At 38.7% G+C, this 21,996-nt stretch overlaps 1 protein-coding gene and 1 long non-coding RNA gene across 14 annotated transcripts in view; one reads left to right on the forward strand and one right to left on the reverse strand.

The window, feature by feature from the left end:
* NBEA (neurobeachin) overlaps positions 1-21,996 on the forward strand; it is a 667,980-nt gene that overhangs the window by 628,105 nt on the left and 17,879 nt on the right. For 6 of the 10 annotated variants that reach the window (XM_044249579.1, XM_044249581.1, XM_044249583.1 and 3 more), the window contains 4 exons: positions 15,112-15,201; positions 17,597-17,789; positions 19,438-19,509; positions 21,409-21,564. In XM_044249579.1, the coding sequence (XP_044105514.1) occupies positions 15,112-15,201; positions 17,597-17,789; positions 19,438-19,509; positions 21,409-21,564 (511 nt within the window). Of the gene's footprint in view, positions 1-14,727; positions 14,791-15,111; positions 15,202-17,596; positions 17,790-19,437; positions 19,510-21,408; positions 21,565-21,996 lie in introns of all 10 variants that reach the window. The other 4 variants (XM_044249587.1, XM_044249588.1, XM_044249580.1 and 1 more) reach the window with 2 other exon arrangements.
* Positions 15,109-21,437, reverse strand: LOC122907021. Of its 4 annotated transcripts, XR_006384667.1 has the most exons (4): positions 21,353-21,437; positions 18,429-18,527; positions 15,382-15,461; positions 15,139-15,198 (listed from the first exon to the last, which is right to left on the reverse strand). It is a non-coding gene; the product is annotated as an uncharacterized LOC122907021 (long non-coding RNA). The 4 variants fall into 4 exon arrangements; XR_006384669.1 differs by lacking the exon at positions 15,382-15,461 and having other exon boundaries at positions 15,109-15,216; XR_006384670.1 differs by lacking the exon at positions 15,382-15,461 and having other exon boundaries at positions 15,113-15,198.

Below are 21,996 nucleotides of genomic sequence, written 5' to 3' on the forward strand. Positions count from 1 at the left end.
ACTTCAGAGAGGTGAAAGACTAACGGAGCAACAGCTGCTGGGTAAGTGTCGCTGCTAGGAAGCCACGTCCCAGCCTCCATTCCCCCGATAGTGGCCATCTGCTGGATGCAAAACAAGCAATCGTGTCTACATTTCCCATCAGTGGAATGCTTGTTTTATTTTTTTACTTTTAATTTTAGAAGTGGAAAGCTTGTAGATTTGGGAAGTAAAGCTCTACAAGAAAAATCTACATCCATAAACTTGTTTCTTACATACCTCTACAAAAACAAAATGGCTCCATTTGTATGGCTTCCAGCAGGGAAGAAGAGAGGAGAGAGACTTGAGATCGGTGCTCATTGGACTCTTAGGGCTAAATAGTCAGAGAACACATTGTAAGCGTGTCATTAGGTGCAGTGTTAGATCATGTTGTGCGTGTGAGGAAATGGATTGTGCCTGAAGCTGGAAGAAGGGAGCAGAGATGCAGAATAAATGAATGAGAGAGAAGACAGGTATTATGAAATTCATGGGTGAAAAAAGGGATTTTTTCCCTGCAAACCATTACACTCGCCTGATTTAGTAACCCCTGTACAAATTGTAATCAGATTATTTTATAGAAGATAATTCTGAGCTTAATTACTTTTTTCACAATACACCTTTTCCCAGTTCCGTAAACACCTTACAAATTATATTCTCCTTTTAGAACCAATACCGTTAGAATCAGAAAAAAAAAAAAAAACAACAACGATTGGAGTAAGCTTATCCTTTTATCCCAAGACCACCTCCAAACTGGTTTTTGACATTTAAATACCATAAACCTTTTTACTTCTGAATAGCTGATCATACCTTTTTATCCAATATAGAGTTCTGTCCTTGTAAAGAAAGTTGCAATTAATCCTCTCGGGGAAAATATAATTTTTAAGCATACTGTACGTAATGAAAGTACAAGACAGCATTACAGTTGACAGACATATGCAGGTTTTTAATATTTATATGAGAGTCAGTAAAATGATAAATGGGAATAAAAGAAAATGGAATTAGAATTGAGACTTTCTTTACATAGATATTGTGTTTATTATTTGAATTCTATAAAAATACCTGCTTCTGTAAAATTTCACATCCTTGCTTTGGACAGTGGGGGAAAAAACTATGCATGGGCCTTACTTATCAAATTATAGGACTTCCCAATGAAATACTACATGAAAATGTATAATTTTTTAAAAGTTTTAATTGGATGAGAGTGGTTCAGCCATGGTGTTCGCTTATTATAAAGATGGTCTGAACAATATGTTACTGCTCTTGATTTCCTCATAGTGAGGCCAGTTGCCAAGCACTAGGCAGCCTGAGTTCAGGACCCTCTCCTTCTAGCATTCTTATTCTAAGCACATAATTGTTGAATATGGAGGTTCCACCAGAAAAACTTCCAGAGGCATTCTGTGATAGATATGTCCTTCTACCCCAGCTCCTCGCCTGCCACCCTGACCCAAAAACTCTGATATCCGTTCTCAGAATACTCCCTTAGGGAGCACACACCTGGAACACGGTTACCTTTCTTCGGCCAGCCAGCAGAGCCCCAAGCACACACCAGCACAGAGAGACATTTGCTCTGACCGCATGGACCTTTGTCAACTCAAGTCTGCTTAGGAAGATACTTTATCTCCTTAAGACTGCTAAGACATGCTTATTACATTGTAGCCACAGCAGATTAAATGGTAACAAGGGACATGAGTTAACTGTCCTTCTTCCTATTCCCCACACTTACCTCCTCTACCCCAGAAACCTAACATATTTTCAAAAACGTCCTCCACTGATTCAAGGCTTGAGTGAGATATAGCTCTCCATTCTTACCATATTAGTAATTAAAACTGAGATTCTGTGGGGAAAAAAAAAAAAAGTACTGCACTATCATTTAAGAATCCACACAGATGGGAACCCAGCTAAAATCTGTAAGTGGTCTAGTGTTGGCCAAGACATTTGATCTCCCTCTACGTCAAGTGCTCTCTCTATAAAGAAGGATTAATACATGACATATGTTTGCCAACCTGAGAAGTGTTTAGCATCTACTGTCACCCAAGAGAACTCTGTAGATAATGTAGATAATGTGGAATGAAGTGCAGTATATTCATTATTTGGTAGCCATTTGCATCCCCTTAACATATACATTTTCCCAGTGAGGAGGCCCTCTAGGAGGCACAGCATCTTTTATGAAAACATCACTGTTGAGATCCCAGAGGACTAGCTATGGTACCGTGACTTGTGAAAGTTGATACCTACCTAAATGGTTGGACACAAACTCTTGGAAAAAACATTATTCAAAATGTTAGCCCTCTTATGTAGCTTAATGAATTTCCTTTATTTGATAATGTTTGTCTTTGTATTTTTTAAATATTAAGATCATTACATTTCATATAGGTAAAACCTGAGGAAGGTTATAGTTATCTTTTTTTTTTAAGATTTTATTTATTTATTTGACAGAGAGAGAGAGAGAGATCACAAGTAGGCAGAGAGGCAGGCAGAGAGGGAGAGGGGAAGCAGGCTCCCCGCTGAGCAGAGAGCCCGATGCGGGGCTGATCCCAGGACCCTGAGATCATGACCTGAGCTGAAGGCAGAGTCTTTAACCCACTGAGCCACCCAGGCACCCCAGGTTATAGTTATCTTATACTGAACTCCAAATAACCTAAGGAAGGTGATTTTTTTGGATGCTTAAATTAAACACTGATTTAAACAATAAATATTTAATATATGAATATTAGTATGTCTCTTGTGAAAAAATTATATGTATTTCCTCTAATCTGTGTATAACTTTGAGCTTTGAAGTCAGGGCTAAAATTTGAGAAATGGCTTAAGGTTATTGATTCATTCTTCCTTGACAGGTGAACTCATGAAGCAGCACTAACCACAGCAATTATGGCATTAAAATGTCAAGAAATTAGAGGTCAGAATAACAGATAATTTTCTTCTCTATGTCAGATTTAAAATTGACATTCTCTGACAGCTTAGGATCTTTGCCTGAGAAAAATATGACAGCTTAACTTATTTTATACTTGTAAAGCAGTAACTGATAATAAACTTTATCATGACAGCCTCTGGGTGGAAACATGACAGAACAGTTCTGGTACAAAGCTTTTCTTAATATGTAAACACTAGATCTGTTGGATATTAGATATTATTTAAATTGTCTTAAGTCTTGGCTTACATCATAATCTTCTAGACATGTTATTTCATAGATGAGCTCAACTATTTGAGCAGTAATTTTAAGCTCTATATAAAATTAATTTTACATATTAATAAAAATGATGTGATTTGCTTTATATTTTTACTTACCAAATGATGGCCACGAAAGTCCATCCATCCTATGACCTACTGAGGAAATAGAATATTCTAGTTAGTAATTATCAGGTCCCATGGTGTTCTAATTCTTTTCTACTCAAATATAGTCCATAAACCAGTAGTAACACCATCACCTGGGACTTGTGAGAACTTCAGACTCTCAGGCCTTTCCAACCTAATAAATCAGAACATGCATTTAAGGAAATCCCCAGGGACTTGTCTGAGACATTAAAGTTTAAGGTGTATAAGGTGTATAAGAAGATCTGGAGGGCACCTGGGTGGCTCAGTGGGTTAAGCCGCTGCCTTCAGCTCAGGTCATGATCTCAGGGTCCTGGGATCGAGTCCCACATCAGGCTCTCTGCTCAGCAGGGGGCCTGCTTCCCTCTCTCTCTCTCTCTGCCTGCCTCTCCATCTACTTGTGATCTCTCTCTGTCAAATAAATAAATAAAATCTTTAAAAAAAAAAAAAAAAGATCTGGAAAGCTTCTCTCTCCTATAAAAGGAGAGAGAATGGTGTGATGAACTTCCATGTACCCATCACCGAGTTTCAAGCTTTTGACTGGATTTCTTCTATATCCCTAAGCCCTTGACTATTTTCAGTCACACTTGCCATATCCATTTAACCCCATCTAACTCCGTATCCACTGTCCGTCCCTCCATCCCATAGGCATCTCAGGATATCCAGGGAGAGGGGTCAAGCAGGTTTATTTTGAAAAACAAAAACCTTTCCAAGCATTTCATACACATCCCCAGTTAAAAACCATTAATCTAGGCCAACACTCTCATAAAATAATTTTTCCAAGGACACCTGTCTATGTAGCGCCAGAGTCAGCTTTGGGTGAGGTCTCCTGATTCTCAAGTCGGGGTTGCTTTAATCCCTTTACTTCCTAGGGATTTTAAAATAACAGTAATTACTAATACAACTAGTTTTAGAGATGATATTCATCTTACTTTCCAAATGATTCTTAAAAATGAGGGACACCTAATGTGTATTCCCATTTCACTAATTTAACCTGTAAGGTTTTTCTTTCTATTTTGTTTGTGCTTTTGAATTTCTTAAAACTCTCAACTCAGTAAAACTTCCAGGAATTACAAGGCAAATTTTAAGGTGGTTTTAAGAAATCTTTCTCAGTGAGATGCCTGGGTGGCTCAGTTGGCTAAGTTCAATTCTTAATTTTGGCTCGGATCATGATCTCAGGTTATGGAGATCGAGCCCCCATCGAGCTCAGCGCTGGGTGTGGAGCCTGCTTCAGATTCTCTGTCTCCCTCTGACCCTCCCCTTACTTGCCCCTGCTCGAGAGAGAGAGAGAGAGAGAGAGAGAGAGAGAGAAAGGAAGGAAGGAAGGAAGAAGGAAGTCTTTCTCAGCCGTTTTATTCATTGTTTATTTTAACCACTTTGCAGAAAAACTTGTTTTGTCAGTGTTAAGAGTTCTAAAGGCACTAGGGGATTATGGCATAGTCAATAGTTGGTTAGTAGAGATTACAAATTAAATGTCACATTCTTTTTTTATATACTATACTCTTATAATGAGTGAAAAACATTTCATTCTACAAGTGTTTCTAAAATGGATCACTCTTCTGATCATGGATATACTTACTCAAGCCTGTCTTCCTTAAAGTATGATTATATGGTATGTAAGAGGCAATAAAAGATGATAGAAAGGTAGAAGTCAGATAATAGCTTTTATCACAGCTAGTCGTTACAATATGAGACATTAAGTGAGTCACTTTACTTTTACGTACCTTGGTTTTCCCACCTAGAAAATGACAGCAGAAATGATACCTAAGTCTATATTTGAGGATCATATCAGAAAAGATATGGGAAAACACTTTGTAAACCATAAAGCACTACACAGATACTGGCTATCATTACCTAAAAGCATAATTAAATGTACTATCTTGGAAGAACTTTCATTTTAATAATTCATTTCTCTATATCATCATATGTGCCGTCGATACTGCCAAACTGAAAAATGACTTAAATGACTTCTCTTTGACAGTGGGAGGTATATACACAAGCCTACCACAAAAGGCTATTTTCTGGCAAACTATTAGAACATATGGGCCATGCGATATTTATTTATTAATGCATATGTACACATTTATCTATGCTGGAAATATTAAAATACTAAATACTAAATTTTAATATTACCAGTAGTTATAAAAGTGTGGCATTTTTAGTCCAATTTCTTGTTACTAATATTTCTTAGTCTTGATCTGACAGGGATAGCAAAGCATTCCATTGGACCTGCTTTAGTGAGAATATGCCCAAAGGAAGTAGGATAGATTCCTTCAGTTTTCACTTTATTTTCTTGCTGAACCATTCCTGCTACTACAGAAACCTGACATGATAAGGCTGTCAAGAACCACAAGACAGACGTGTCTTTAACCAAAACAGTTACAGTGCTGGCTTTTCTAGAAGATGAGCTCATAAAATTTATAAGGAAAAAATGAATCCGCTTTTCATCCTAATGATGTAAATGAAGGTATTTGTAGGGATGATACTGACGGCTGTCTGGTCATTGCTTATTCCTTCTGTGAATTTGTTATCCCTTGTCTTTTCCTTCCCCCATATCTGACTCCTTTCTACTGTCTAACAAGGGATAGCAACACCTGCCTTGTGGATCACTTGAGTGGGTTGTAGCACAATGTTGCCCATTTATAAGGCCATGATGCCTGATTGTTTTCATGTGGGGGATGTTCGCGGTTTTTCTCCTGGGCATTTATTCTGAGATGTGATTGCAACAAATGATCAAAAAAATGGCTGATAAAGATTTCTTAAAACCATCTTCATTTTCGCCCGATAATTGCTGGAAGTTTTACTGACTTAAAAATGTCAGCAAATTCAAATGCCAAAATAAAAAGAAAGAAAAATAAAATAGTAAAATAAAATAGGAAGAAACCCCCTACATTTTAAACTATGGGAGTAGAAAGACACATGAGGTATTCTTTGAAGCTTAAAGAATCGTTTGGGAGCAAGAAAAATTTTATAATCCCTAAAACTACAAAGAGTGTAGTTTCAGATGTGTTTGTTTGTATGTTGTGTTCCTCACTCATAGCAGCGAGACTTGCATTGCAGAGAATCAGTGAATAAAGAAGTTTCTATGTAGAAATTAGTATCAAGAAAATTAATGACACACATTTAATTTTGATGAGTGAATAAATCTTTAATTTAGGTTTATCTTTTCTCCTTGTAATTACTGCAGTGCTTAGCTAGTCCATGGTCATCAATCGTCCACTAGGAAAGCATAAATAATGCAGCTAGTCCAAGTGGAATGTGTGTCATTTATGTGAGATGTGCTTTTTCTCATCTTTGTGTTATTTTTATTGCGTAGTGTTGAGAAGTGCTAATTATTGATTTTCAGAAATTAACAGCAAATGCTTTCACAAGAATCTAAAGTCATATTTTACACAAGGAAGAAGGGTGAAAATTGCAGCCTGCTGTTTGTAATAGAAATAGCTGGAAGGGATTTCCTTATCTTCTATTAACATAGATTTCAGTTATATTACACAGTTGTTACCTTAGCATAAATTAACAATTATTCAAAACATATTGCATGCTTCAATTTGTTGAAGTAGATATTACTCAATCTAAATACCTAAGCATTTCAGTTAGATGTTGGGAGCTCATTTTTAAAGGTTTTAAACATATTGATAATGAGCCTATTTAAAGCCATTTGAAATCTCAATACAGTATATCTAAATTGCTGTTTCCCATTTATGTCAAGATCAAAAAAGAGTACTTTGTTCTGCCAAATAAATGAAATACTATTTTTTAATCTGAATTTAGCCTAATAAAAGTATATGATTTCATTTTGTAATGTTTATACCACCACCTGGTAAACCTTTGTCTTGATGTCATTCCACTTCAGGCAAATCTTCTCAAATTATTTCCTTTCCATGATCAGACACTCCATGTGAACTTATTTTGTATGGTGAGGAAAGGTCATCACCGGTACTACGACTTGTCTCTCGTTCCTCCTCCTCCACCACCATCTTCCCCCAACTTCCATTTCCTGCATCAGCCAGCATTGAATTTCTTTATATACATTGATTCAACTGGGGAGAATTAGGCAGGAACATTGTACTGGTTCTTCTCACATTCCATAAGCATTTCTGGGTTGAGTCCTTTACTTAGGTACTACTTAATGGTCAACCCAATGGGCACTTGGGTGGCTCAGTCTGTTAGGCATCCGACTCTTGGTTTTGGCTCAGGTCATGATCCTCATGGTCATGAGATGGAGCCCCAGTCGACTCCACAATGTGGAGCTGTGGCCTGCAACCCAGACACTGGCAAACTGGGACCCAGCAAGGAAGGACCAGAGGATAAGTTTTGCGTCCTCTTCCTATTTCCTATCCTGCACTCTCATTGGCCAAAAAGATTGGGAAGATAGAGGAGCAAGAGAGTAGCAAGGATGCAGTCTCTGGAAGCCAGTCTGCCCAGGGCAAGGAAGATGATCCCGCTCACTACTGTGTTCCCCCTGAGTTAGTCACAGTGTTAGGCAAAATTTTTTTTTTTAAGATTTTATTTATTTATTTGACAGACAGAGATCACAAGTAGGCAGAGAAGCAGGCAGAGAGATAGGAGGAAGCAGGTTCCCTGCTGAGCAGAGAGCCCGATGCGAGGCTAGATCCCAGGACCCTGGGATCAGGTCCTGAGCCAAAGGCAGAGGCTTTAACCCACTGAGCCACCCAGGCGCCCTGCATTAGGCAAATTATTTAAGGCATCCAGGGTGGAACAGCCACTACCTGCCACATGAAAAATACATATACTTTTCCTACCTGAGTTGACTTATACTTATCTTTAAACATAAAAATTAAGTGAGCTTGCCACCAATGGCACTGACCTAATTTGAAGAAAAAATGTTTGGGACAGAGCATTTATTTTTATCCAAAGGATATGGTGCTTGCTCTTCACCTTCACTGTTCACATTCATTTGTTAAGTGAGATATGTAATATCATCATTATAACTCATCAGTCCAAGGCAGAAATAGTAATCGGCAAGAGGATAATTCTCCTCTTTATTTCTTTTAGGTTTAAAAGAAAGAATAAAACCAAGCACTGAAGCATGTAAATGAACAATCCAGAATCCTCTCCCTCAATATTGCCTAACATAGTCTGATAGTTACAGCAAATGTGGTTCTCTTTTTCACTTGAGTTATTAAGTACTTACTGAAATATTCTAAAAATTTTGCTCGTACAGACTTAGCCTTAATGCAGCTGATTATTAAAACAAAAGGAAACATGTTTGTTCTTCTATTGTGTAGTTTCTATGACAAATTAGAAGCAGTTGAATATAAAATAGCATTTTTAATTTTTTATATAGTTTAATGTTTGTAAAGCAAGAAATAATAAAATGCAGATATTATTTTCTTGATTTATTTTGCTCCTGTTTTTCTAGCATTAAAAAGTAATGCTTTATATGATCTTGTTTTATTATAACAATAAACCAGAAGCAAAGTCATATCAGTTAAAATACAGTCTGCCATTAAGTAATCTTTTCTTTTATCATTTCAGACTTCTCAAAATTCCATTTCTTTTTCCTATTTGGTATAGAATTGGTAGAATTGGAGGTAGCACAGAAAGATGATATAAATCACATATATATTTTTAATTGTATATCAAAGGTGTATTTTCTGGTTAAAAAAAGGAATATCCACTTTAAAGCATTAAAATAAAACCATGCTAAGTACGAGCTATAAAATGAGATAATACAGGAAATTTTTAGAAAATCCTTTTCTTTGTCCCCAAGGAATCACTTTTGCTATTTTTATTTTCTGAAAAATTATCAATAATTAACTAGTAATTTCAGCATAGTCTGATATTTGCCTTGTGGGTAGCACAACCTGTCGTACTTTATAAAATGCTGACTTTTCTGGAAAACAATTTAAAAGATGACACAGACCAAGCAAAATGGATGAACTAGGTCATTTGACAGCTTTACCTTATTAGCTTCCTCTCACTGTCTTTCTCATCACTTAAACCTTATGACACTTCACCAGAAAGACAATACTAAATTACATTTACAAAAAAGACGAGAAGTTGTAAAGATTCTACAGGAGAAAAATGTATCTGGGTTAAAGTTTTGCATTGTGGAAAAGGCAAGTTTAACCGAAGTTTTTATCTCTTGGAGACCAAAGAAGGTGTACTCTAGATAACTAATAAACACAAGGGAAGGGAGAAAGCATGCTTATTCACCTAAGTAGTAATATCTTTCTTTTAGAATATTTTGAATTTATCAGTAATTTGAACATCATTCTGAACTACCACTTATCTGTCCCCATATGTAATTGTACCCTGGCTATGAAAACGTTCATATTAACAGGATACACATAATGCGTATTAGCCACGGCATATTTACTTCCTCTTCTGAGGATTAAATCCCAGCTATGTATCTGTATTTATAGAGGAGGTAGCTTTTGTTTTTGGCGGGGAGGGAAGGCAAGAAGGAGATAAAAGCAATTAAGCAAGAGGTGCAGCAGGTCGAAGGAGTGAGGTGTGTGTCTCGGCGGTCGCTAACACAGATGGCCCCTTTGTGCAAATTAAAAAAGAAACCCTCATTAAAAGAGGAATAATAAAAGGTGCTCCTTCCTTTGGCATTTGAAGTATATTCTGTCCTTCATTTGCTCCCCAACTGGGCACCTCTGTGCAGGACATAGCTGATGCAGTTGTACCCTTGGCCCTGACCTTTGAGTAGCATAAGACTAAGAGAGAGCTTGTTGAAAATAAGTGAGAAAAAAAGGAGAGCTTGATGAAAATGTGGGTAATTTTGTAACTTGGCAGGTGGGTTCTGGAGGATTTTACAAAGTGGGCCTAACTAGAAGGTAGGGAGGGGAAAAACAGGAAACTGTCCCTAATAGGAACTTTCCCTAATGGGAGCTTTGTATTACATATAAGCAGGTAAAACTGAATTATGTGTCCTGTGTGTGTAATGAAATGTGAAAGTCCTGTTCTGGTTTACTTTGTGGTGCTATTCATAACTTAGGTCACATTTTTCTCTCCTTCTTGCTTACCCCTAAAAAATTTCTTTCCTATTTGTAAAACACCAAAGATTTTGTCAGTCACATTTGTTTTGAAAAATCTACTGTTTTAAGCCTATTATCCATGCTAGATTTATATGACATGTGTAAGATTTCTGTCACTGTTTATTATATGTAAAAAGTTAGGATCACTTACTGATTCTGAGATGCTTGTCGTTGCCGCATCTCAGCACTCAAAATTGTGGGGTGTCTTACAATGAATAGTGGATCATAGTTTAATTAGTAACATTTTCTACATCTTAAATAGTATATAAATTAATGATGCTTCTCACAATAGATAACGTCTGAGATTCCATGAAGCTAGATGGACAGACTTATATCCCAAGTTTTGCTCTTCTGTCAAACATGTTATAAAAGTCGTGGGCCCCCACATACACTATCGTTTCATTCTTGCTTCAGTGGGAAGTGCAGAGCAGTAGGCTCCCTAGTCACTGTTTGGCTTTCCATGGTTTCAGTGACCCGAGGTCAGCCATGTTCTAGAAGCAGTGATTCTGACCTAGCCTCAGAAGGTCAGCAGTAGCTCAATGTTAGGTTGCAGTGCCTACTACCTCATTACCTCACTTCATCTCATCAGTTAATCCTATTTTTAAAAGATTTTATTTATTTGAGAGGGCATGAGCAGGGTGGGGGTACGTGGGGCAGAGGGAGAGGGAGAAGCAGACTCTCTGCCAAGCAGGGAGCCCAAAGCAGGGCTTGACCCCAGGACCCTGATATCCTGACCTGAGGCAAAGGCAGACGCTTAACTGAATGTCTAAGCTGACACCTACCTAAGCCACCCAGGTGCCCACTCATCAGACAGGCATTTTACTCACATCATCATCCGAAGGAGAAGGGTGAGCCCGGTACCGTAAGGTATTTTGAGAGAGAGATCACATTCACGTAACTTTTATTACAGTATATTATTGCTATTCTATTTTATCAGTACCTACTGCTGTTAATCTCTCACTGTGCATGATTTATTCATTAAACTTTATCATAGGTGTGTATGTATAGGAAAAAAACTGTACATAGGGTTCAGGACCATCCAGTTTCAGGCATTCTTTGGGGTCTTGGACCATACACCCCGAGGAAGAGGGCAGGACTACTGTAGACCTATAAAGCGATAGCTTCCTTGTAATACAAATTAACATTTTGGTAGTAGATGTTAAAAGGATTAACTAATACTAAAGTGTGTAGGAGTCAGAGAATAAACCAGTGAAGCGGGCCACGAGGCATGCATGCCCAGTGGGCATTACAAAAGGGCCCCTTTGCCTTGGCACCAGACAGGTGTTGCTGTGCAGGAATGCTGATGATCTACCTCTTCTGGGTTTTTTTGAGAGAAGCCAAAAAAAAATCCAATTTATTGTATGAAATTTTCTGACCTATAAATGTTGGCTCAAATAGAAACCATACCTGTGAGCTGATTGTAGCCCAAGGGCTGCTGGCTTGTGACATCAGGCTGAATGTAAGCTCGTGTGCCATCCTGGCTGGAGTGTTAACCTTCCCAAGAGCCCAAATCTCTATCTGTTTTCTTTGGTGAATATCACAAATATCTAAAATGGTACCCAGTACACAGTAGGTGCTCAGTAAGTAAATATTTTATGAATAAATAAAGCTAGTATTGAGTCTCTTCGACACACACAGAACAGTGTAGAGAAAAATAGAAATGTGTTGTTTTTTTCTTAAATGCTATTTCCAATTGTCTTTTTTTGCCTTTGGCTAGCCAATTCTGACTTAATATTCAGACCTCAGCTCATGTCCCTTTTCAGGAAGCCCCTTTCCTAACAGCTCTGCTGTCCCTGTGCCCTGCTCTACCCTCTACCCTCTATCGCCATGGTCCTCCACCTGCTGTGTGCCCTGATTACTCACTCATCTTATGTCCTCATGGGCTGAAAACTTCTTGAGGGCAGGCTGGTATCTGATTTTTTATCCCTGACACAGTGGGATAGAAGCATTTAATAGTATTTGTTAACGTCATTGTTCTTATGGTATTGAATTGTAAAAGTAAAGCACTCCCATGTTTTCTCTAGTACTGTGCTTTTCCTTTTCTGTGCCACCTTTCAGTTTTGCACTAAAGTCCCGCTGTTGCCCCACTTCCATATTCAGCGAATGTTTTTGGACTCTGTTAGGACTAAGTCACAGCCTTCACCTGCGAAGATCAACAGTCTGAGCAAACAGACCTATGTAAAGAGCTGTGCACTGCATTTCATGATGAAGGGAGAAAAGTGCAATGAGAATATGGAGGACATTCACTGCGATTTAGGGAGTCTGGGAGGAATTGAGAAACCTGCCCCAAGGTTCACATGAAAGGGAGGCATTTTTTCCTACATTGGGAGTAGTTCTCAGAACAACCACTCAGCTGCTATGCTTCATAGATCACAGAATAGCCTGTGTATATCCCCGGGCCCCCTCCCATCCAGAGTACATCCCTCTTAACAGAAAGAAGACATTGATGACTTTCTAAAGGTGGGGAGGACAGAAAACGTGGGACGGGGAGAAATGAAGAAAATCCGTGGGTGCTCACTCCTCGAGTGCTGGTAGTGCCAAGAAGCACTTAGAAGAGGCAGCGTGCTTTTTCAAGATCAGAAAGATCTGTGTATTTTTAAATCAGAGGTTAAGGGATTACTGGTAGACAGGATTACAAGAGAGCCAAAAGGTAAACATTGGACTAAGAACTTTTAGGTCATGAAGGCATGTGATGTGGATCACAAGGAAGAGGGATTCAGTTTAGTGTTTAAAAAATAAATAAATGGTAAGTGTAGGAAATAGACTGTCTTAATGAGAGGGCAAAAATCACAATATTAACTTGATCACAGCTTAATATTTACCCTAATGTCATATGAGAATAGTTTAAAATAAATACATGTGTGTACTCTGCCTCAGTCCAAAGAGAACAGGGGTAGGCTTGCCAAAGAGAACTGTACCGATTTCTGGAAAATAGGTGAGTCTCCAGAGATTTTCTGATACAGTTTTAATACTTGCCTTTCAGAACAAAAATCAAGTCAAACTGCATGTTTGTGGATTCAGTCCTTCTATGGCCATTTAAAGGCTACCTACTAAGTACAGACACTGACCTAGAGACTAAACTGTGTTTAATTTTACCCCTCATCTCCCCACCCCATCCCAGTCCTCTTTCTGGAGAAGTCGGAACACAAACCAGAGGACCTATTGTTAGAGCAACTTCAGCTCTTCATGTTATGTAAAGTCTCTAGCTAGGGCAACTTTAACAATGAAATTACCTTTTTTTTTTCTTCCAGGTAATTCTCAAGAGTTTATTGTTCATGATGTGAACCTAACCAGAAATGGTCTCTTCCCTCTTTTATAATCGTAAATCTTGCACTGGGGAGATAAAGTATGATGGTACCTATGTGAATACGATTTACTTAAATAGTCACACTTTGCATGTGAGTGGACACCATGCAAATAAATGGACACATTAAAACTGGACAGCACTTAAAGAGATTTAATAATTCATCCTATTGCCTCTGCAAATAAAAGAACCAAAGCCCCATTTGTGCAATTGCTAAAATATGGCAGATAACGATGCATTCATGTTTAATATTGCTAATAAATTTGAAAATTCACATTTTTATTGATAAACATTTTCTTGAAATGCAGTGTGGGCAGACAGATTGTTAAACTTAAGCACTTTATAAATGAGATTTGTAGATACTGATGCGATTAGTGGCAGCGCAGCGTCGAGAGCCATCTACCACCTTACCTGCCTTCCTAAGCACTCAGCAATGAGTTTCGTATTTCACTTTTATGTGCAACCAAATTGCACACAATTTTAGGGGAAAAATTAGCATGGTAACAGAGTAATGACCATTGTAAATATTGTGCTTCTCCTTGTTGACTTAAATTACATGCTAACAGTATTTTGGAAAAATATTTCTGCTAGTCTAGCTTAATATATTGAAATTTTTTTGCCTATAGGATTAATATATAGAAGACATACATAAATCTCCTGTAAGATTGTGTCTTTGACATACACACAGAGAAAGGCATATTATACAGTCCAGACAGCTTGAGATCCAAAGTTATTTTTATTCATTGGAAGCCATAAAATCTCATTAATATTTCTTATCTGCACAGGTTTTAATGAAATATTTCCTAGCTCAAGATGCCCAAAGAATTATTTCCTCTTTGGGCTGTAAAATTTCAAAGAATTTTTGAGACATGTGAATTCATACCATATAAACATTAGATAATACTTCAGCATTGATCTTAAAACAGCATAGCATGCTAAAACATATTTTTTTGTACTGAAAATTTGGCCAGCATTAATCAATCCTTATACAGCAGTCTTAATGATTACCCTCTGTATTGACTGGAACATGTGATTTCCTGAATTTTATTTCCTGTCACTGGTGGATTTTATGTATCATTCTTTTTCCCCAAGATCCCAGAAGCTTATTTCATTAGAGATCCCCATACATTCCTCCTCACACAGGACTTTCTGAAGGTACACGTGGTGTAGTGAGTGTGAGAAGTGTTGTTTGGCTTCAGCCGCATGCATTCACCGTCTAACCCTCCCACGTTTAACCCCGGCTTCTACATAAGAATAGCCACTTGGTTAACAGAAGCATGTTTGGAAAGAGAAAGCAAAGCTTGTCTACAGCATACTAACACGTGGGTGATTCTGCACCCTCAGAGAAAGAGCACCCGGTGGATTTTCTGGACGTCTTTCATGGCTGACTTGGGATCCACTTGCACTGGCAGGGAGCGTGATGACCTCTCTCGTTGATGCATATCGATTGTGACAGTCACTCTCCTTCCCCTGCAGGCCATGGAGGCACAGATACAGAACTTTGGACAGACGCCCTCTCAGTTGCTTATCGAACCACATCCGCCTCGGAGCTCTGCCATGCACCTGGTAAGACAGAGCCGCCTGAACAAAAAGTTTTTTTGCTTTTTCTGTACCTGGGAACACGTCAAATAAAATCGTCATTTCAGCAGCATTTTTAAAGGCTTCTTGTCGATTTTCTGGTTAAACTCTCCAGGCTAAGTGGATGCCTATACCCTGTGGAGAAACAGAGGGGAGTGCGGTTCTTACCTTTAAGTCCTGCTACGCTCGCCCAGTTTGGGGTTCACAAAAATCGCGGTCTTCTCTGACTCTGTATGCCCCTGCATAAACTCATTCAGACACATCCAGGCACCAGAATTAGATTTGATTTATAAAGTAGGATGAAAATATAATATCAACACAGTATGATATGGCCCAATTTAATCTTCTGGGGCAAGGTCGGGTAGGGGGACTAGCTGATTTTAAGAAGAGGACAGAAATACAGAGGTAATTCGCCAGGACAGGAGAGTTAAGAAAGAGCTCCAGAGCCACTCGGGTCCAACACCAGCTCTGCCTCTAGCTAGGGAATGACTTGGGCAAGGTGTTTAACCTCTCTGTTTATGTTGCAGCATCTGTTCCATGAAAGCAAAGCATATGCCCTGAGAATTTCATGACTTAATACCGTAGAGCACTTAGACCAGCACCTGGTGTGCAATACGTTCTCAATAAATGTTAGCTGGTGTCATCATCTCCGCTAGCTCCTCATACTAAAACTTTTATTCCTGTTTTACAAGGGGAAGGGTAATATTCTTTTCATTTTAGTCTGAATTTTAAAAGCTCGTTTTCATAACAAAACCATCCTTTTTCATTTTATTAGCAAAATGTACAACATTTCCCTCTTTAATTTGAAGATGGTGAATTTTTTTCCTGAGAAACTTCTTTAGAAGGAATTTATTTTTTAAGCTGTGGTTTTTCACTGATTTTTTTTTTTTTTTTTTACTGAAGTGAAAAATGCTTGAAGGCAAAGGAACATGTTTTCAAAATGAATTAAAGTTCATCCATTTTTCTAGGCAATTATCAAAGCAGCAAATACCTTAATTTTAGAGTAAAGAGCTCTGAAGTATGGTCCACAGTATATTTGCAAACAAATTTATAAGCTGTTATTTTGTGGCAGAAGTACTGTTGAGACCTTTCATTTATTTTTTCAGTTTCTTAACAAATTCGTATCGAGTTCCTTCTGTGTGTCAGGCATGACGCTAAGCGCCGACAACACAGAGGGGACTGTCAAGGAATCAACAGTCAAACTCCTAGTGAAACACATAAATAAATGTGTTTGTTTGAAAACACGTTTTTTTCTCTTTACAATGGCTCCAACAGCTTCATCCCCCTTGATTAGTCACTAATGATCTCTTGTGATTGAAATTGGTCCTCGCGTGTGACGAAGCAGAGAGGTTGACACCAAGCACACGGTTCCGTAAGAACATGTAGTCACGGTGTAGACGTGGGGATGTGGCCTTGGAGCCCCAAGCCTTAGACGAAGTATGCTTAATAACTGTCCAGGAGAATATCTCTAACACTTTATTTTATGAAATGCTTTGGCAGAAGAGTTTTATTCCCGTGCTCGTCGTCTCTGTTTAATAATAATAATAAAAATACTTATCCTGGAGAAGTGCCCAGGCAGGATTCATTGCTTTCCTGGGGAAAATGGTGAGAGACTAAATTGGCATGGAACTGCTCATAAAGGAGCCCTAGCCCTTCTAAGTTCGTGGAGCAGACGATTCCTTGTGTAGAAACAGTTACAGAACAGTTATGAACGCGACAGAATGGCTAGTTCCAGCATCCCCATTTTGTTTTGGTGTGGTAGTATTTATGGTGTTTTATAGTTGCTGGAACAGTAGCATTTATAGTGTCTGCCTTCTGTCGAGTCACATGCTAGAGGTATGAAAGCAAAGACTGATGGAAGGAAAGGGGGTAGCCCTCAGGAAGCGCACAGTCTAGAAACGAGGCGTCAACCACAACCGGTCAGTATTGCCACAGCCAAGACTCGGGCAAAGCTCTGACAGGGCAGGCTAGTGTATTTTAGTTACTTAGGTTGGAGTCATGTCCCCAGATCAGCCAGGTAAAAAATGAAAGTATCAATTCATGCATGTTATCTTTCATGTAAACAGTGTCGGTCACTGATTTTTCACCGCCCTGAACAATGCTGCTGTGTCATGAGACCGGTCTCTGAGCTCCCGTCTCACCCCGCTGTCTCACGAGGCTTACACTGAGGCGGGTCCTTGGTGAACTGGTGTCCCCTGTCAGCGGCTGCACAGAGAGAGCCTTTGGCCCTTTCCCTGTGCCATCCTCACAGGCTGGAAGTGGGGGTTGCTTTGCTCGCTGCTCATGCTAGCCTTGTCTGTGTTAACCTCCGTCTCCCCAGAGCTTTCACTAACTGTGTTATCCCTTCTGTTTTCTTCCGCTCTCTTCCCTTTCTATTCAACAGTGTTTCCTTCCACAGAGTCCACTCATGTTTAAAGATCAGATGCAACAGGATGTGATCATGGTGCTGAAGTTCCCATCAAACTCTCCAGTGACCCACGTGGCAGCCAACACGCTGCCCCACCTGACCATCCCCGCGGTGGTGACCGTGACCTGCAGCCGACTGTTTGCGGTGAATCGGTGGCACAACACAGTAGGTACGTGTGTCCAAGTGCGTCACTTGCTAGAGGGCTCTTAAGAGCTACAGTTAAGGTAAGGTAAGTGTGCTGGGGTCTAGCCGTATGCCAGATCTACAGACAGCGGCAGAGCAGACCACTGCCAGACCTGACGAGGGGAGTCTTGTCTGTCTTGTTCGCGGCTGTTCTGTGTTGGGGCCTCACAGAATGCTGGGCTGGGGGTTAAATGTTCAATAATATTCGATGAATTGAAGCAGGTCTACAAATAATTCTGCCCCCCCACCCTACTCTATGCCTGCCCCACAGGAAAAAAAAGGAAAAAAAAAAAAAACACTTTTATGCTATATTAAACAAAAGTGAGTTGAAATCTGGATTTCCTAGATAATGGTTTCAAATCATCTTTCTTCCATTTCACGAATTTATTTGGCAAATATTTGAATGGCCACTTTGTGTCAAATAGTCATGCACACCGGGAGTACAGCAATGAACAAGACAGACACGGTCTCCCTCCTTGAGGACCCGAGATTCTTTGAGAAAAGACAAAATCTAAATTGTTCAGTGATTCCGTGTGTGTTTTCTTTAAACTCATTCCCAAGAGTTCCAACTGGCAACTTGAAGTGATAGGATTCTATTATCAAAATTAGACATAGTGATACTTACCTAACTAGGACAGAAGTTGACATGACCAAATGATTTAGTTGGCCAGATTCACCCCTTACAATTTCCTCGGAAACCCCAGGACTCTCACTGTCTCTAGGACTAAATGGATAAGCCGTGGTAAATTAATCTGAACTTTTCTATTCTCCTAACTTTTGTATTGCTCTGAAAAACAGTATCATATAAATCCTAGCTTAATCTAAGAGTTTCTAAATGCATTTATTTTATGTTTATTGGTGATACTATCAACATGAGGTATAACTAATCCCATTTGATCTGAAAGATGCAGCAAGCATCTTAAGAAAAAAAATATAACTTTATTATTCACAGAAGTCTGAGCCTCTAGAAATATTTGCATTGAGAAAAAAACTATAAAGGATTAATTTTTCTTTAGCATTGTTCAAAAGTATCTTATATGTTATATAATCACATGTAAATATATTATGACTAATGAACTCAATCAAGCCCTAAATATTAATCCTCTGATAGCAGCTTCTCCTGAGCTTAAGGTCTTAGGTTTGGCTCCATGTTTTAACCTTCAGTTGACTTGCCATCTAGTGAAAGAAGATGGAAGCCCTGTCTTCCCCTCTGCCCTGGCTCAGGTGAGCCCTGCTGTGCTCACACCCACCCCTGCTTGCAGGCACAGCCTCGTAGATTTCGAGCTTAGTGGGTGCCCAGAAATCTGAGCTCTTTGTTGTGTTCAAGAAATGTTATAGTCTTCTATTCTATGTGGCTTCTTCTTGTTAGGATACGAACATTCTTTCCATGGAAGCTAGCAGTCCCTGTTGTGATGATTTCTTTTTTTTTTTTTTTTTTTTTTTTTGTGATGATTTCTTTTGAGAGTATCCACAAGGATGTTTTCTATGACCATCATTCTTATAGCTTACAACTATTTGCCAAATAATTTTTAAGCAGTACACCTTTTCCACAGTCATCATAAAACACTGCTTACTAGGACGTTCCTTCTCTCTCAGACTTTTGTGCTAGTTTTCTCCTTCTGTTTAATCTTTAGGCCTCAGAGGAGCTCCAGGATACTCCTTGGATCAAGCTCATCATCTTCCCATTGAAATGGACCCCCTGATTGGTATGTTAACAAAAAAATACATTTTCATGAATGCTGACTGTCCACAGGTTGCTATGTAGTTATTTATCACAAAAGGTAGTTGAATGATAATTTTTCTGCCATCAAATTGATGTGTAAATAATACTGAATTACCACAGGTGCTGTGTAAAGCATAATATGCTATCTGGCATTTCCTTGATTTTTTAGGAGGTCATTTAAGTTTAAGTAAGTTTAAGTTCATTTAAGGTCATTTAAGTTCATTCCAAACAAGGAAAATCATTCTAAACTGTCCTTTCTTTCAGCCTGAACAATTCTTTAATAACTGTATATTATTTAAAATACTTAAAATATGTAAGGACTCAAAAAAGTCATTAAAGAGAACCAACATGAAAGACATCTTTTCTAGAAATCTCCTTTCAATAAGGCCAGGTTTTTTTAATTAAAGATTTCATGTGAATTGCAAACTTAGGAACTGTAACTCTTTGCAACAGATAATGGAAATATTTTTAAATCACATACACACTAATAAGCAGATAATCCAGAACAAGCCCCTTCATTTTCCTAGGCCTCAATTTCCTATCTGCAAAATGACTGATCAGGATATGTGTCGTGCCTTTTTCATGGGATCATGTAGGGAACTAAATTAGAAAAAAAAAATGAAAATGGCATAAAAAAGTGTAAAGGCATATCCAATTATGGTATATCTTTTTTGATATTTCTTAATTCACCCTTCATCTTTGAACTCAGAAGTAAGCTAAAGGGCAGTCATTTGAGTTAGTTACTTATACCCCTACACAAAACAACACTTACATGTCTTTGGGAAGATAAGATTCAGGACTGGGAATATTTTTAGAGTCTAGTCCAGCTATTCCTCCGTCCAAGAGACATAAACAGTGTCACATACAGCAGGAAAGCAACCATGGAACAATTAGCAGCTCTATTATAATTAATTAAGGACCAATTATGTAGTTTTCAAGTGACTCAGAACCTTTGATTTTCTTTTTCTTTGCTACCTTTCTCTGTATAATTTTTTTGGCTAACCTCCCTAGCGTTGTTATTATTATAGCATTAGTGGGACTCTACAAATAGTAGCACTTCAGTCTAATTGGCGTGAGAGAGTGTGGGTGACCGTCTGCATCTCCTGCTTAAGAATTCAGCCCAGGGACTTAGCCTGAAAGGACAGCGCAGAGAACGGGACATGCTGGCATGCAGACAGGCACTAGGGAAATCAGACGGTGTCTCCGAGTTCCTGGCTTTGTTCAGATTCAATCCCAGTGCTATCCACTGGAGTCTCTGCCTGTCTCCTTCCTCCCCAGTCCCATCTTTCCTCCCCTCCCCTCCCCTGCCGGCCCATTCTGGAAAGGCCTTCTGTTTGTTGACAATCCAGGTCTTTAAAGCGGCTGACCTAAAGCTCCCTGTGGGGCTGCCCACATAACAACATCCCTTGCTCAAAACTCTCCCCTCTTTTTTCCACATGAATTGTAAATGCCATCAGAAAATGACAGATTGGGGCAAATAGTAAGACTTTTTTTTCCCTTATATACCATACTTCACACAATATTTTTTCCTCCTAATTACAGAACTTGTTGGACACTAATGAACTTGTGTGTAGTGAACGTGGATAGAATTCAAGGCATTTAAATATTTTTATTTTCAATTCATTACCTGAAGTCTGCATATTGTTTTTATTTCTTGGGGGAGAAAGAACTGAAATTTCTGACAACTTTTAGATATGTAAGAGGGTTCATAAATTTCCACAGCTACTAAAAATTAAGCTTCTGTTCCTCATGGGGGAATGTTAAAATGTTAATAATCTTATAACCTTAAAAACCCATTTCTAGGTAAAAGAAGCACAAAAATATACCTTGATGAATCTCCTGTGGAATCCTCCTTTAAATTCTTTTTTCTGTGTCTATGTAGCCAATAACTCTGGTGTGAACAAAAGGCAGATCACGGACCTTGTCGATCAGAGTATACAAATCAACGCACATTGTTTTGTGGTCACAGCCGATAATCGCTATATCCTCATCTGTGGATTCTGGGATAAGAGCTTCAGAGTTTACTCTACAGAAACAGGTAAGGTTAACCACAAAGTACCTTATTCTCTTCAAAATGCCTGTTGTTACACCCAGGGCTTAAAATAAAATCATGTTTAATAATGTAGGCATTTTCATCTTGAGTGCCAAGATTCAAACTAAGTGTTCACATTGTAAGTAACCCATTATAATTCTATCCATTCCAGACCTTTGCATGAGTCCTGATTTCATAGGACAAATGGGACTGTTGTCCCTTCCCCAAACCAAGTCCAGTAAATGACCTTAAACCTCCCCTTGGTCTGGCCCAACCCCTGAAGTATGAAAATCACGATTGTGTTGTTTTCTAAGTCATGTCCTTAAAAATCCCAAGGAACACTCTTGTATCATTTCCCAGAAGAAATTCAGGAAAGCATCCATGGCTAGGTTTGAATTAGCTTATAAATTTTCATGTTTACAGATTTACTTTTCACAA

Source organism: Neovison vison, chromosome 5 (genome assembly GCF_020171115.1).
Source record: "Neovison vison isolate M4711 chromosome 5, ASM_NN_V1, whole genome shotgun sequence".
NCBI classification, from domain to species: domain Eukaryota; kingdom Metazoa; phylum Chordata; class Mammalia; order Carnivora; family Mustelidae; genus Neogale; species Neogale vison.